The sequence below is a fragment of the Varroa destructor genome, unplaced genomic scaffold, assembly GCF_002443255.2.
Source record: "Varroa destructor unplaced genomic scaffold, Vdes_3.0 BEIS01000006.1, whole genome shotgun sequence".
NCBI lineage: Eukaryota > Metazoa > Arthropoda > Arachnida > Mesostigmata > Varroidae > Varroa > Varroa destructor.
The window spans coordinates 4241419-4257862 of NW_019211459.1; the positions used below are offsets into that span (position 1 = coordinate 4241419).

General features: G+C 39.5%; 1 protein-coding gene across 9 annotated transcripts in view; it reads right to left on the reverse strand.

The window, feature by feature from the left end:
- Positions 1-341: 341 nt before the first annotated feature.
- mib2 (E3 ubiquitin-protein ligase mind bomb 2) overlaps positions 342-16444 on the reverse strand; it is a 24951-nt gene continuing 8848 nt past the window's right edge. For 6 of the 9 annotated variants that reach the window (XM_022811232.2, XM_022811231.2, XM_086992595.1 and 3 more), the window contains 12 exons: positions 10046-10152; positions 9799-9922; positions 7891-8247; positions 7442-7776; positions 6121-6616; positions 5598-5832; positions 5107-5416; positions 4661-4932; positions 4006-4532; positions 3650-3795; positions 3176-3363; positions 342-2895 (listed from right to left, as the gene is read on the reverse strand). In XM_022811232.2, coding sequence (XP_022666967.1) covers positions 2709-2895; positions 3176-3363; positions 3650-3795; positions 4006-4532; positions 4661-4932; positions 5107-5416; positions 5598-5832; positions 6121-6616; positions 7442-7776; positions 7891-8247; positions 9799-9922; positions 10046-10150 — 3282 coding nt within the window. In that variant the 5' untranslated portion in view covers positions 10151-10152 and the 3' untranslated portion in view covers positions 342-2708. The other 3 variants (XM_022811227.2, XM_086992596.1, XM_022811234.2) reach the window with 3 other exon arrangements.

The window sequence follows — 16444 nt, forward strand, 5'->3', positions numbered from 1 at the left end:
TGCTTCAATACGTACTGTTTATATTCTATTTGGTAATATTTAACATCCAGGTGTTATATTTGGGCATAGCTTTCATTAGATCTCATGATCTCATCCGAAAATGCCATGATCAAACGTTCAAGTTTAGCGGTAATACCTGTTCTTACTGAGACCCTACTTTGTCTCAGTAATACCGTCGTTTTCTGCATATAACTCTACTATAAAATGTTTAGTAGCTTTAACTTCTATTCGATGAGATTAGGTCAACGTTAGTTGTGTTTATGGCCAATATAAAAAATTAACGAAACACAAACACAGCTTTACAAATACATGTAGGCATTACGCAAAAACCAACACCTTGGTAATAATAGACTTAATATTTTACTTTTTTATTACTAGTTTACCTTTTCCTCCGTGTAAATACAAATTTATGTACATCGTGATCATCAGCATCATCAGCATCATAATCATCATAATCATCATCGCCATCATCATCATCATCATCATCATCAATGGTTTATCGATTTTTCTTTCTGTTCTTTGTCGCAATTTGAATCCATTATTTTCGGAGTAAATTCCTACTTTTTCGTGGTTTGTCTTCCCTCTCTCTAATCTCTCTCGCTCACTCTGAAACAAATCAGCTTTAGACAATGGGGGAGGAGGACAGCATACACTTGTAGGAGTGCACATTACGTAGTATTAACGTTTCTATGTGTTCATGTTTTTTTTTCTTTCGTGTACTTATTCTTTTTTGCTTGAAAATTAGTTGCCGTGTGAAAAGCTCTGAATATCCACTTTGTAAACATATATTCATGCCTTTTCATGATTACAGTAATGAACACACACACGCGTACAGACGCAGACACCCTTTCAGATAATCGGACAGATAGGCTTTTCTGTGTTTAGTGGAAGATAAATTTCACTCGCCCCCTTGGCTACAGCAGCACTCTTATCTAATCCTTTCAGGCTGAACGTATCGATGCTTCATTGACGTCAGCCAGTTGGCAAAGCATACGAGAAATGCATAATTGCATACAAAGGCGATTTGGGACTAAGATCGTAAAAGCAGAAGGCAGGGAAGTTATTAAAATCATGTGGGTTCATGATTCATCCAACACAGTTAGAGAGAATGACTGCCTGTGTTAACCGTGTAGACTATTCCGAAAATAATGTAAAAGTAATGAGGCTCTAATCAAACAGTCCGTGGTTCATGTCACCATACAACGAATGCTAGCAATCGTTTTCATAACAGCCTGAAGAATGAGATGTTGGAAAGCTATATTCATCATTTAGAAGGCTTCGAAGTACATAAAAAAAATTTTTAAAAAACTTGACCTCAGTCAGTGCAAAACATCTGTTCTGCTTTTTGAAGATATTTGCAGCGATCTTTGGTAACGGTGTAAAAGGATTTCTCATTGACGATTACTTAATAACCGTTTATAGACTCGTTTGTTTTTACATGCGCGCGCACACACACACACACATACACATACACACACACACACACACACACACATACACACACTCACAAACGCACACACACAATGCAATAAAATAAAGAATTCAATTCTTTAATCCAAATTATTTGGCTTATCTTTACGTTGAGTGCGTAAGTCAAACGTCAGTTAAATCGCTACCGTAGATCAGAAGACTAGAATTCCCCTAGGTTAGAAAGTCTCGATCTTCTTCCTTAAATCACGATGATAATTCTCTCGATCGAAATCGACTAGGACTTTGCCAAGTGTAGTTGTTATTTTTACGGAGAATTTTCGTTAGGCCAAATGATCCAATACACCTTGATGTAGGTTATGGCAAGCGAACACCGTTTATTGTCTGACCAACTAGATTTCCGCTGTCCTAAACCAAGGCTCGCGTTTCGAGGTATTTGACAGATGTCAGATTGCCTGCGTTGTTCGTGGCTTTTAAAACGAGCCCGACAGATTGACCACAGTCCCACTCATCGGTTGGAACCTTTATTGTTTCCAAAGGCGCATCAGACCGAGATGATCTAAGACTAATCAACGAAAGGTGACATCGTTTGCAGAACACTTACCCCTTAAAGTTATAAGTGAAAATGCAATATATTGGAATAGTTATCTCCTAGAAGGACCTAAAGCCTCGAGACAAATGTCAATACCTAGCAAAAAAATCACACCGTCTTTCACGTTAGCAGTGGTCCAATTTCCTCAACAGTCATGATCATAGGCTGTGAAAATCTTCTGACGGAAGCGTGTATTATGTATTAGTAATAAAATCAAAACGCAACTGATCTTCCGCGCTCCATTTTCCACAATATATTTATCGTATTTTAAACCAAGAAAAAAAATCATTCTAGGGATCTGCCTTTTGAAAGTACTCTATATAGAATATTAGTCCTAAACGAGTCGAGTTGTCTCCTGCTTTTTGTAGATTTATTCACAATGTTATTTGTTTTTTGTTCGGGCAGTCCAAGCGACGAACGGCGACTCAAACAGGAAGTTCGCTTGGCGAGTGTCACTTGAAGCACTAGCCACTTAGTATTTAAGACATAATACTCCAGCAGCGCGATATGGCTGAAAAGTGACCCTAATTTATGTTTACGTGTGTGTGTGTTCGTATTGATGATATCACCCATCGTTAGTGATACCACGCAGCTCATTGTCGTGAGACAGCTACTGTTGTTCTATGTAAGGATCGTGACGTAACACTCCATTTTCGGCGGCCTAACGTTTGCCGTTATTTACCTCCGTTTATAAATAGAGCTGAATTCGTTTGGTAATTGGCTTCCGACACATGTGACACGTTCGTAAAGGTTGAGCGCATTTAGCGCAAGCTGCATGACCGCAAAGGAAAGCGACATTTCTTCGCCGTTCCATACAGATCGAGCACGATGCACTCTCTTCCATTTCGGCGATACGCGACTCTAGCTGACGAAGCCTGAAAACGATACGAAGCAATCATAGTAATGAAGGATATTTGTGTTAAATAAATGTGCAAGCAGGTATTTTATAAAAAAAATCCCGTAACTCGCTCGGCCAGCAAAGTGGAGGCCTCGTTATATAAGAAACTTTTTAAAAAGAAACTAGCCTTTTTTGATAGTGAACTTGAACCAAAAGGAGGATTTAGTAGGATCATGTAAATCTCAAGTTACTTTATATTCTGTTTTTATCGAGACTATAGATAAGCGTTCTTAAATATTGTGCGTGACAGGGATTACCTTTCCAGACTGCTTTGCCTCTGTCTACTGGACAGAAACATGCCTGACACTCGATGCGTTTTGGCTACGATGATCTGCTGACAGCTGAGACACTTTCGCATGCGAACGCTACACTCTTCGCAGGTAACGCAATGTCCACAAGGTTCTAGTCGGACGACAGCCTCCGCCTCCAAACAGATCTCGCACTCCTACAAAGAGCGACCAAATAAAAATGTCAAGTTCTACCCCGAAAGCATTTGTGTGATATTTTCACGATAAAGCATTATAGAAGTACTGAAGTAATATCGGAATACAGCCTTTGTTACTATACGTGTATATATATATATATATATATATATATATATATATATATATATATATATAATATCGCCCTTCAATAAGATCTGAGACCAGGCATGAACTGAAGTGACATGAAATGCACCCTAGTTGAGAGGATGGCACGATCCGGTCGAATGATTGTATTGTAACATATACCTTGCTTGTCGAATCCTTCCCAGATTCACCATTTCCGCTAACATCCTTTCCAGCTCTTTCGGCCGTAGCCACACATTCACGATCGTCCTTGGCACCATCGCACAACTCCACAAGGGGCGAACCGCCTTCACTGTCGTGAAGACCGACTGATTGCACGACAATCGCCCGCGTATCATAAAAAATCTTTGTTTAATATACAAATCAAATCACCTTATCTCTACGTACATGTAGTGCAGATAACTGGTTAGAAAATTTATTGTATTATTCATCTTAATATTCAGTGAACATTTGTGACTACATCTAACAACACGGGCACGAATGTCATCGAGATGCCACGAACTCCGAGATCTGCCTACCTGTAGCCTGAAATTGGATACTGGGGTGGACACCAGGGACCGCTGTGTCTCTGTTTGTCGACCAGAACCGTAACAGTTCTTCCACTTCAGAATTATCAGCCAGCGAAAGCGGGGTTCTGTGAGCGTGGTTCTCCTTGTACAGGTCAGAACCCTCCCTCGCTAAGTAGCACGCTATAACAAGGCCTTTGTCCTCCACGGTCGTTTGAGATTCTGAGGTTCTTCCTACTATATCCGTCTGACTCCTTGTGCTATTCGGTGGATTTTGAAAGTGAGCTGATGTACCGTTCTGCGCAGAAGTCGGTAAGCACACGGATGTTGCTATAGAAGCACGAATATGAGCCATCGCCGGTGCATCTTGAGGATCGGCGACTGCCTCGCCCATCAACGCCGGCCTTTTTATAAGCGCCACATGTAGAGGGGTATCCCCGTCTTCATCCTGAGCATTCACTGAGGCCCCCCACGCGACCAAGCGCTCGACAATTGCCTCGTGTCCTTGTGCAACAGCCAGCAATAACGACGTTTGTAGTCTAGCAAGGGCAAAAAAGGAAAACATTAAGAAAGCTCTACCAATTAGCTGCTACGTATTCTCATTATCTGATTTTTTACTAACTTCTCCTAAAACAAATTATCATTCATGTAATTCTGTTACAAGTACCGGTTATTTCGTATGTCGGGGTCGCATCGGCCCACGTCAAGCAGTAGTTCGACAGTTGCTACATGTCCATTTAGCGCAGCTAAATGTAAAGCTGCAAAGCCGTCATCTTTCTTGATGTCAACAAGTTGACGTGTGCGTGCCAAGAGCTTCTCAACAGCGAAAGCGTTGCCCTTTAATGATGCATGATGTAGAACATTGAACCCCATTCTGTTCCGAAGGCTGAAATCGACGCCGGCGACGTTCATCAATAAATCGGTGATATCTTCGTTTTCCTGCAATTGCATATCACCATTGATAGAAAATAAGTGAAAATAAATGCATGCAACACGCGTTCATGTAGCAATTTAACCCTGAGTATATATATATATACTCAGGGTTAATAAATATATATATATATATAACTCCACTTCACGAGTTGTTCGCTATGTTCGATTTGGCCTGCTCACCTTGCCAATAGCGTCATGTAGCGCCGTATCTCCATACGCGTCCTGAATATTGATATTGAGAGCGCGTTCCCGAAGCGAGCCATGGTGATGTTGACCCAAAGCGGACGTATAGCTTAATAGAACTCGGACACACTCCAGGAACTGCTTGTTTACGGCCACGTGAAGGGGCGTACATTTTGTATTATTCTGCGCGTTGATGTTCGCGCCAGCTGCCAGCAGACGTTCTATAACCGCAGGCTGATTGCCAAATGCCGCATAATGGAGCGCAGTATCCCCGTCATCGTCAGCTGATTCCAAACTTGCTTTTGCCCTATAATAATAATAATAATAATAATAATAATAGTAATAATACTGACATCAAATTATCAGTAATACATGACAATACGACATACATACACGTCAAATGGAAACGCTAAAGACGTCTTATTCAAACGCATACACATATTAACTGGCATATAGGGAAGTGTAATGGTAACTAAAAATTTACCAACCTTAGCAAAAGTTCTACAATGGTCAGATGGCCCTGATGGCAAGTGACCTGTAGGGCGGTTTTTGACGAACTTTTATGATTGACACGATCTGGATACGCTGTCAGATAATCTCGAACAGCATCCTCCAATCCTAATGCTGCGTTGCGGACGAGATATTGATGGTCCTGTTGAGAGGCCACTGAGGCGTTTCCACCTGTGCTTTGTATAGTCGCCGTTATTGTCGACGTAGCCCCACCTTGAGTGTACAGACAAACATGTTAACGAATGTGATTTAGTTGAGGAAAGCTTGCTTTTAGCTATAATTACATGATAATATATTTTGCCCTAATTTACTGTGTGTTGTTGAATGCTCATTTACGTACATTATTTAATCAAAAGGAAAATCAGTTAACATGAGCATGCTAAATGTATGATAACAGGAAATGTCTCTCAGAGTGATTCCCTAAAGTTGTCCATGTTTGCCGATAAGGGTACCTTGATAAGCGCTAATAACAACTCCAAGAACAATTGTTATTATACGAACCAGTTGTAGCTGTTGGGGTTGTGGCTGTCGTCGCAGCGGTGGTCCTGGACGACGTCGTACACGACGTCGTCGTAAGGGCTGTCGTAGCGGTCATAGCCGTAAGAAACGGGGATATCAACGGGTTTTGAGGCCCTTCCCGAGTATGTGCACGCATCGTATTGTTTATTTCGGTCTGTGAGCCAGGTACGGCTACGACGCATTGCCGGTTAAGCGTCCAGGTATAGGCGCCTACTAGTACGCGAAGGTCTCCATCAACGTAGAGCCTGGTTACTTTACCCAAACGGCCTAAGGCCGAAGCCATCGTATCGCAGTATTCGCCGTGACCTATTTGCAGCTCTCGGAATCTAGGCAGATCGTCGATTAAGCGAACAAAATCTCCAACCGCCAGCACAAGCCATTTGGTCAACGCATCCGGATGAAATGTCCAACGAGTGTTATGACCCTCTAGTTGGACTCTGATGTCACCACGTTCTGTTACCCGGTGTACCTTGCCGACCTAGAATGGTCAATTAAGGCGCCAAACAATGAATAAAAACAGATTCACGTGTATAAAGCAAATTTATCATTTTCGAAGGGTACTATTTTACATGGGTACAAGCTGATACATATGGTACTAATGTAGTCAGTCAATCATTCGAAAGAGCTTGCCTTCTTAATTTAATCGAAGTAGTCTTTGTGGTATAATATGAAATTCACGTACCCTGACACAATTTCATAGTATAAGAAACACACAGCGCATCAGATTAAATATCTCAACGAAAGTTTTTGGTGTTGGGTTAAACATGTCAAATCTATTGGCTTATCAGCTTATGAGCAAAGGATCTGGTGGTTGATTAATTCATTATCTACCAGTTCCATACACAATGAACGAGCGCCTGCTTGAAGTTTAAAATTGTCATCTGCATGAAACTAATTTCCACATGATTGGACATGTTTCAGGACGCCCACTAAGAGCCTTTGATGAAACCATGCTGTCTTACCCTTCGTTACTGTGTACACGGCCTCTATCATTTAATACATACACGCAGCGAAGTTCATAATTCTAACTTGTACTGCCGTTGTTCATTCTGTGGGGTTGACTATCTTTAGTATCATTTTCTGATGTGTGTACATAGCTGAAAAGCGCTAAGAAGTGAATATACGTTTAAAAATACTCCATTCTTTTATTACTACTGTGTTATATTTTGCAATCTTAACAAATTGATTCATGATACAAAGGGAGGGTAATTTGGCCGCATACGTTTAACACTAGGTAGCACTGATAATCTGAATGAATTGCTTAGCCTTGTCAAAGGCAAGAAGTCTGTTAAACTAAGATTACCTTCCCGACGCAGTCTGCCATCCGTGGGTTCCACCCGCCGTGGCCATTCTGTAACGCTTTTAGCGTTTCGAGGTCGACCTGAACCTTCACATGCTCTCCTACCGAGAACCGCGGTGGTTGATTGCTACGAGAGATTGGAACAATGGGGCCACCGCCGGCAGCCCCCGCCGGCATAACACCTAAAACTGGTAAATGTTCCCGGTAGTAGAAGCCACCGGGTGCTGCGGTCACGTACTGAAGATCTACCTTCCCTTTATGGCCCACTCTGTACACGTTCATCGATCCGCAAGCCCAAGTCACGTTCGCCACACTTCGTCCTGATTCTTGTTCCCACCCTGCCAAGACAAAACAATTCGTGTTTAATCTGAACCTTTTGAAGTGAATTGTCAAAGAAGCATTGACAATATACGCAATTCTAACACTCAAGATATTTCCTGTTTGACATTTACCTAGAACGTTGGCCACATCACCAAGTTTGCCTTCTCCACCGTCCTGGTTACCCCAGTCCCAATCATGACCGCGTACAACTTTGGCGCCTTTGAAAATACCGGACGCAGGTATTCGTAGAGGGTGGTGCGTAGGTGAGCCAGTTGGACCTGGTAAGGGAGCTCGTGGCCCCACAGCTACTCCATCGGAATTGGGGGTCTCGAATCTCGTGAAAGGGTGTGTTAAATCGTGTTGATCGTCATGGTAACAGTGCGAGCAAAGGTCGAAGTCGTAACAGCTGCGATGCGAGCATTTCCATCGCATTCCCGCAATGCCCTGGCAGCCACAGGCGTTACACACGATGTTGGGATGTTTCACACCTGAAAGCTCCAGATAATAGCACAACAGATAGAGCGCTTACTGATATATAAGAAACATATGTTATAAGAAAATAATGGTCTATATTTTGATACATAAGGTCTTTACGAGTTGACAAGATATATGTGAGCGCGATAAATAAGCAGAAAACTGGAATATGCCATTGTCGAATTGAACAATATTGGTATCGTACTTCATGGTATACGTAATTAAGCACATATTTAATACGAACGATGTCACGAATGAACGTCTTAGTTGATTAAACTAGATAACGACGGAAAAGATTCGTAAAGGACTGGCACCAAGCATGGCTGTGAGGCCCAGTAATAATTATGCACGAAGTCGGTAGGCAAAATATGGGCCTGTGGTGTTCGTATTCATATTATAGGGTTGAAACTAAAAATGATACGTAGTTAGCCATATTCAATGTATATGCTGAATAAAAAAAAATTACCAAAAGAAGAAGAATCATAATTTTAAAACACTCAGATCTTGTTCGTTATCCAATGTATCTAAACGTCTCAATTTACATTTACGAAAGAAAGCAATCAGAAGAACAGGATGTTTATAGAGTAAGCTATGTATGTAGGTGATGTCACGTGAGAGCCATTTCGCACCTAATTTCTGCTGTCGCATGGAACAATTAAAGGGTTGAGGCTAAGAAAATTAGACGGTATCTATATTTGAAGATACACTTGATATGGAAGTTATGCGTTTCATCGACGGTATTAAAGAGAAGATGGCCTACCCAAGCAAGCAAGTCATAACAGTTTTAATAGGTTAAAATGTAAGTGTCTCTAGCGTAAAGAACGAAACCTATTCACGGTGCCACTACGGTTCATAAGCTGAGGCAAGGAACGAACCAGCGATAGCCTCAGCCATTGACATCAGCGATTATATGATCGCAGATAAATAGAAGACGGCCGGATGATTCAAGCTCAGAAGTGCTAAAGAAGGTACGACTGTGAAAAAACCTCTTGGTTTTAAACTCTTCAGAAAACATCTGCTTGACTTCGATTATATTCCTGAAGTAGCCGATGTACCGCATACGGTGCATTATATGAGTACCATATTAATAAGCAACTTCTGTTTATTTCTATCTTGACAGCAATTCCTTTGCTTAGGCCATGACCGCCGCCTGCTTCCATTTCGCATGTTTTTTGCTTAAAACGAGCGTTCTTCTGTGTTAACGGTTGCGGATGAGCGTATAACCTAAACGCCGAGCGGCGCATCGTAAATGATTCCGGATTATGCTCGCACCCCATACGATTCTGGATTCTGATAGCACAGTAAAGGCAACACTAGAAAAAAAAAAGCATCAGCAACAGAGCGCAAGCAATGGGTTCGATTTAAGGTTGCATTCAAAAATTGATTTGCTCTCAGCTAATTGGAAGACATTTAAAAGTAGTTAATAACGTTGACATAGTAAGTCCACACTTCTACACACACATAGCGTGGCCCAGTTACAATAAATACCACTTACCATTCATACAGATACATTTCTTTCCAAAAAAAAACGTATTTATAAATTAAATTTTACTTCTGACACTGACCAACGGGTGCGTTGTCAAAAACCCTTAAGTCGAAGGATTTCTCATAGCCGGCGCGATAGTTGGTGCGACCGCCCGAATCCCACTGAACCACTACAGTTTTTTCAGGCGAGTGGGGATTTCCAGCCTGCAATAACGTGAAGCAAATGTAGCGCATAATTGAGCAGAACGTCATTCGAATTTAGAGAACACTGAAATGAATTGCTATAGTCATTGTGACCATGAGTAAAGTGCACAAAAAAAATCCTACCTTTCCAATTTCGACAACGGTACCAAGATGTCCTTCCCCGTCGTCCTGTTGGCCCCATTTCCAGTCTGGCCCGCGAACAACACGAAGTCCAACCTCCAACATCATGCCTATGAACGTATTCAACAAGAAATACAAAACATTACGGGTGACGTAATATACATGAATAATACATGACGTAATACACGTGAAATACAAACGGGTGACATAATGACTCTTACAAAATTATTGATGATCGCCTTTTGAAAGAAATACGGGTGCAACATAATATCACAACTATAATATGAGATGCATTGATAAGGGTTATAAAAGTCTGGTCAGTATGCCATCACTAAAATTAAATCTATAAAACGCAATACATTCTTGATCCTTAAATGGCGTCACGCTGCCTCTAGATAGACTCAAAAGTAACTTAATAGTATTATATTACGACTTCAAAATTCACCAAAATTGAACTGAAGTTCAGTTTAAGTGAACTTAGGGACTAGTTGGGTCGCCGAATATAAATCAGCTGAAAAACTGACATGGCTATAAAAAATTTACAGTCATAGATCACAATCCTCCTTTCATATTTTCGTGGAAGAACTTTTAATACATAATGGCTTGAGAAATAGTGCTATAGATAAAATATATTTTCAAATATAAATCAACACTGATGCTTAACCTTATATGCTTTTGGTAAGTTTATCTGCCCAGTGCTGTCATTGAGTTCTTTGTTTTAACTGAATCATGTTCTGACTAGCTGGTAATAACATTAATATAATTTCAAAATGTTTTTCACAATCGACAAGATAAAGTATTCCTCATAGAGGATGGAGAAGGTTCGGCATAAAATCATGAGAACCGTTATACCAAAGACAACTTCCGGGTTAGTCGGAACCGGTGGACCATTCAAGAAGACTAGCGGCAAGAAAAACAGTTTGCTAAATAAGCAGTTGGCTCAAAATATCTATAGAAATTTTTGAAGGTGAGATTACAGGTCACCTCTCACTAAAGGAGCTTTGGGCTATTGATTTTCTTAACTTCGGCACTGAAAAATCCGATATTTGAACACGCTCAACGTATGAACAATTTATGTTTTTAGTATTTTTTACTCTAAAAGATTAGCTGACATAAGTCATAAATAATACCAGATTGGGAACGATCGATGATAAACACAAGTTAGGTCATATGGCCGCCCAAATGACAGATAAAAGTATTTAGGTCCAGGCTATTATATTGTGAATGCGTCGAATCCCTTTAAAATATGGTAGATGAAACATAACACTGCAACAATAGACTTTAAGGCTTCGATACAGCTGGCGCAATATCTAACAAGTCACCGCACTAAATACAATAAAGTCTAACGGTGTTGGCTAACTGTGTTGGGTTTCGAAAGAAGTTGCAGAGCTGGCATAACGGGCACGCTAAATAGACTACAAAACGACCCACACTGCCTTTATTGACTGATTTCTAAAAATATATCAAAGGGCAAATTTTTGAAAACGTTTTTTTTTTTTTAGCACATCGACATCTCTGCGTGGAAAATAAGCTCCAATCCATGTTTTCGCCAAACATATAGTAAAGTAAAGGAGCTATCCAGTCTGCCTGAAGCCTTCAAGTCGACCATTTATTGGGTTGGTGTAAAAAGCCCAGTTCAACAATATGTTTGTATGCTACCGAAAATTGTTTACCTTAGAAAAAAAAAAAGGTAAAATGAATGAAAATGTGCGGTACTACTTCACGACTACCACTACCAAACGAGAAAATAATGGGGGAAGGTTGAACCCCGAGACTGAATCTTATTATAAATGGAAAAAGAATACATCTGTATCGATCGATACTAAGATGCCGAGAACGTTCAAGTTACATGTAGTGGTTTGTAAGCTATAAGCAATCCTACCGCGGCAAACACTTCCTGAATCAAATAGAACTCTACATGTTGAATGTAACAATAGCACATTGAGATTTTATACCGTTTGCTCTACAGCTCGACCCGCGACTATATTTTGAATGTGACAAAAGTAACCGAAAAGCTGTATACGACATTCATCGTTGTTGTTGTTGTTGATGTTATCGGTTGTTAGATTAGAAGACGCATTGTTAAATATTTGTCGTACGGAACGCGTTAAACTCAAAGCTAAACGGGCACAAATATAACATTCAGAGTATTAAAATGACGATCTGGGAAAAACAACAAAGGTTTTATATACATACTAGAAAAATTAAAAGAAGATTCCCGGTGTCTATTGGTCTTCATTGGACAAATCTACGATACGTGACACACAAACGTATAAGTAACAGTGTCCTTCAAATTAAATATTTTTTGCAATACGATCTACTTTTGCTGAGTAAACTAATGTATCACATGGGTCATTTGAATAGAATATTTGCGAAATAATACGAAGTGCTCGTTTACGATCTATGCGATACTGGGGTAAGACAAAAGTTGTCTCCGAAATCTGCTAGTTGCTTTAAAACTCAATTGCTACAAAACACCTAACAGGCCGACATCGAGTATACTATCAGGAAAGCGAATTTCATTCGTCTTTTGCGTCCGCCCATCGTATCTGAATAGCAGAAAGTACGCGTTACAATAGTTTAATCTGACATAATCTGGAGCAACTCGCGTTGTTAATTTTATGGTTAGATGAACAAGTTTTAATTGGGATATTATGAGGGTCAAGAAATTTAACACTGACCACACGTCGCATTTCGTGCCTCACCCGTTCTATTAGCAAATCTGTAGCTTTTTACCAGTTTTTGTTACCAACACAACAGGTCACGTGTTATAGTTGTTGGGTCATTTAACCCAACAACTGTTTTGTATAGCACGAACAGCTTTCAGTGGTAAGAAAGGAAAACCCTGTGGCACTTAACCGCATTACCCCATATACAAAATATAATACTTTAATAGTAAAAATATAGTATAGTAGTATTACAGCTGTCGACCCACACTTAGGCATAGGGACATTTCACCTCGTAAATAAGATACATTTTCCCGTAGTTTTAGCGTCGCCACCGCACCATCATGAATATAAAAAGATGTACTTGATGATATTTTGAATTGTGACACCGGTGCACTTCTTATATTCATCAATATTTAATTTACGACAATTTCTACAGTGCAGTTTCTACAACTATGGACGGAAATGGTCTCTAGGTATCTATTTAGGTAGTCAACACGGTCTTACATAATTTTTATCAAATATCGGCATTGCATACACATGTTAAGCTTTGTTGTTGACAACTACGTACCTCATTTACAAAGCATTTATTTTAATGTATTTCTTCAAAGTATTGCAAATAGCATGCATTGGTGCCACGTAGAGAAACGCACTCAGAAACTGCGGGATTTGTCACTCGCTTGTGTAACAATTTTGTTATGTGCTATGAGCCTGCATAGTATTCGACTTTCCGTGTTTGAAATACGGTTATGCCCCATAATTCTATTCTTGCCGTAGATTCAATTATAAATCTATTTTTATATTTGAAGGAACCTTGTTTTAAAAGGAACAGTTTGAAGAACTGGGCTTATCGGCTAGATAAGCCAAAGTGCTACGCTATTGTTAAAATACACTTTTGTGCTAACGTGACTGTTTCTAAGGCTACATTCCTACATGATTTTCAGAACAGTAACCGGGTTTGACTTCAATCTGAGGTACAACATATTTGTCTGTCACCAGATTGGGATAGATCAACATGATGCTTTATTTCTTGAGTCTTACATCCGGTATCGCCGTTAAGTATTCCATCAGACAGTTGGCTAGCTGCCCCCCACGAAACGGATCGTGTTTCGATGATCAGGTTTGAACCTAGACCACACGATATATATAACGTTAACAGGAAAATACACGGAAGCTAGGTTCGAACCCGGGCATAGACAGACTTCGTTTCGTGCTGAGGGCCAGCAGTCTGATGGAATGCCTAGCGGTGATATCGAATATAAAACTCGAATGATAGAGATCAAGTGGATACAAACACGTTTTTCTCAGCAAAAAAAAAGACAAAAACCTTACCACTCTCACTAACGTTACGAAACAGCGCCGCAACAGCACCCGGTAGCTATGCATATTATTATGCGTTATTGGACAACAGTTCAACTATATTTGTGCAAAATATCAGGCAGATTTGGCCTTCCAGTCTCTCAATCAATCGAAAATCTATTCCTGTCTTGATCTTGTGACTTAAAACGCTGGACCGTAACATTTCGAGTTTGCCTCTTTACGGAGGATGCGTCGTAGGTCCACTTACGTTGGGGCAGAACAATCACTAAGATACTAACGCATCTTGTAACCACAATGTAACACCGATTAAAACATATTTAAACATTTTTTTAACCACAACGATGTTCCTGGATGACCGTTCTTATAATTCTCTGAATATATATATATATATATATATATATATATATATATATATATATATATACATATGTGAGAGTGTCACTAGAGGCCATTGCATAGACAAATCAAAACCGAAAAGAATATGGAGGCTGTACTTGAATACGTTTAACGCTATAAGCTTTGTTGGGAGGAAGGGAAACTGCCCGGGCACACACTTAGATAAATAAATACAGCACAAGCATAGTAGGATAAACTCACTGGTTCGTAACGAGGATACTTATGCGTCTATAAAAAATACTCAGCTTTGTATTTTTCTATTTAATCACACCGTGGTTTTGACTGTGTGTAATTTTATGATTGCGCTGTTAGTGTTGCTCCTCATAGGTAAAAGCCAGATCGATAGCTATTTGGTGAATTTCACAAACCAAAAATATCGTTCGTATATAAAAAAAAAAACCTTCTCACGTAAACGTATTTTTTCTTTATGAATACCGTTCATATGTAAAAATGAATAGACATAGTTCCTGTAGAGCCTTTATACAATTAGACAAACATAAAAGTGACTGTAATTAAGTTCTCTTTTTTTAAGATTTAGTCCATTCCCCAATTTGTTATTATTACACATTAAAACTGAGATAGAAATTCAACGTGCTCAGAAGAGACCACTAGACTATGACACACAAAAAATCTACATAAAAATAATGAGACATGAAGAATTTTTTTCAATTCGGTTTCCACAATGTTACTTTTGTGTGAGCTACAAGAGTGGACGTTTCAGTGCGTATCGAGACATACGTGGCGGATAAACTCTGCTTGAGCTTTGTATCACTGGCGATGGTAATAAAATTATTGCCTACTATTATGTGTTACTCGAAACAAGGCCAAATCCGAATATTTTCTATGAGAACAGAAACCCCTCAGTGTATTAAAAATCAACTAGAAAACTTCCAAAGAATAAATTACGAGTAGAAAGTTTATTGATATTCACACTGGTTAAAAGTATATGAGAAGGTAAGTTGAAATTACGATTGAAATCATTTGAAACAATCATAGGGTCTGTCAGGAGATTGAACTCGAGATTGCATAATTGTAGATTTGGCACCCTGTCCAGCCCACTACGATTTTGACGTAGAGATCCCAAACATGAAACATGGAAGTCGGAAAACTGATCCGACCTAATACGTGTGCAGATTTGATCTGAACTAAGTTGGAAGCTTCAGTATTTTTGCGTGCTGCTAAGTTTGCTACTTGCAGGATATAAAATCTCATTATCATTATTAGTATTATTTCTGTTATTGCTATTATGATAAATGAGCTATGTACTACAAAGTACTCGGCGGCTGGTTTTAAATGATTAATTTACTGGTTACGGCTAGAGCTTTCATGCTTTAGCCCCGTGTAAAATGGTAGCCATATATACTTTATCCTTCTTAGCCTTTACGATAACTGTACTGCAAGATGGGACATGTACAAGGTATATAATTTATGGCATAACAAACAAATCTGCCACTTTGGTCTTTCTGAAAACTTTCTAGTGGCCCGATATTCATAGATGATGACAAAATTACTTTCCAGGAACATTTCTGTAAACACTTATTTACCAGTACAAATATTCCCACTATTTACAGCCGTGTTTGTGCTCCGCTTACCAACTAGACACGCCCGCAGCCTTTTTACACTGCTCTAATTCGCATTTGCATTAATATGTTGAAAAGCCATTGCTATTTTAAATCGACACCTTTTTTTCGTTAAAATGAAGATAGCGAAAGTTTAACTAAAAATAATATGTTTTTTTTTCAGGCTACATCGACCTGTCCTTAATGAATAATCTATGTCTGTGAGTGGTACGTGGTACACACTCCTGTCTCGCGTTAACAGATAGCCGCATTATGGAATGCCTAATGGCATTCCATAATGCCTAATGGCAAAAACTCAAAAAAATTCAGGCTACGTCGACATTATTAACTTAATAAAAAAACGCTTGCGTCACTCAAGTATACTGCTATAATCGTATACGCTTATTTTTATGTATCAAAATATATCTCCACGATAGGGCCAGAGGTTGATTTATCAGCAT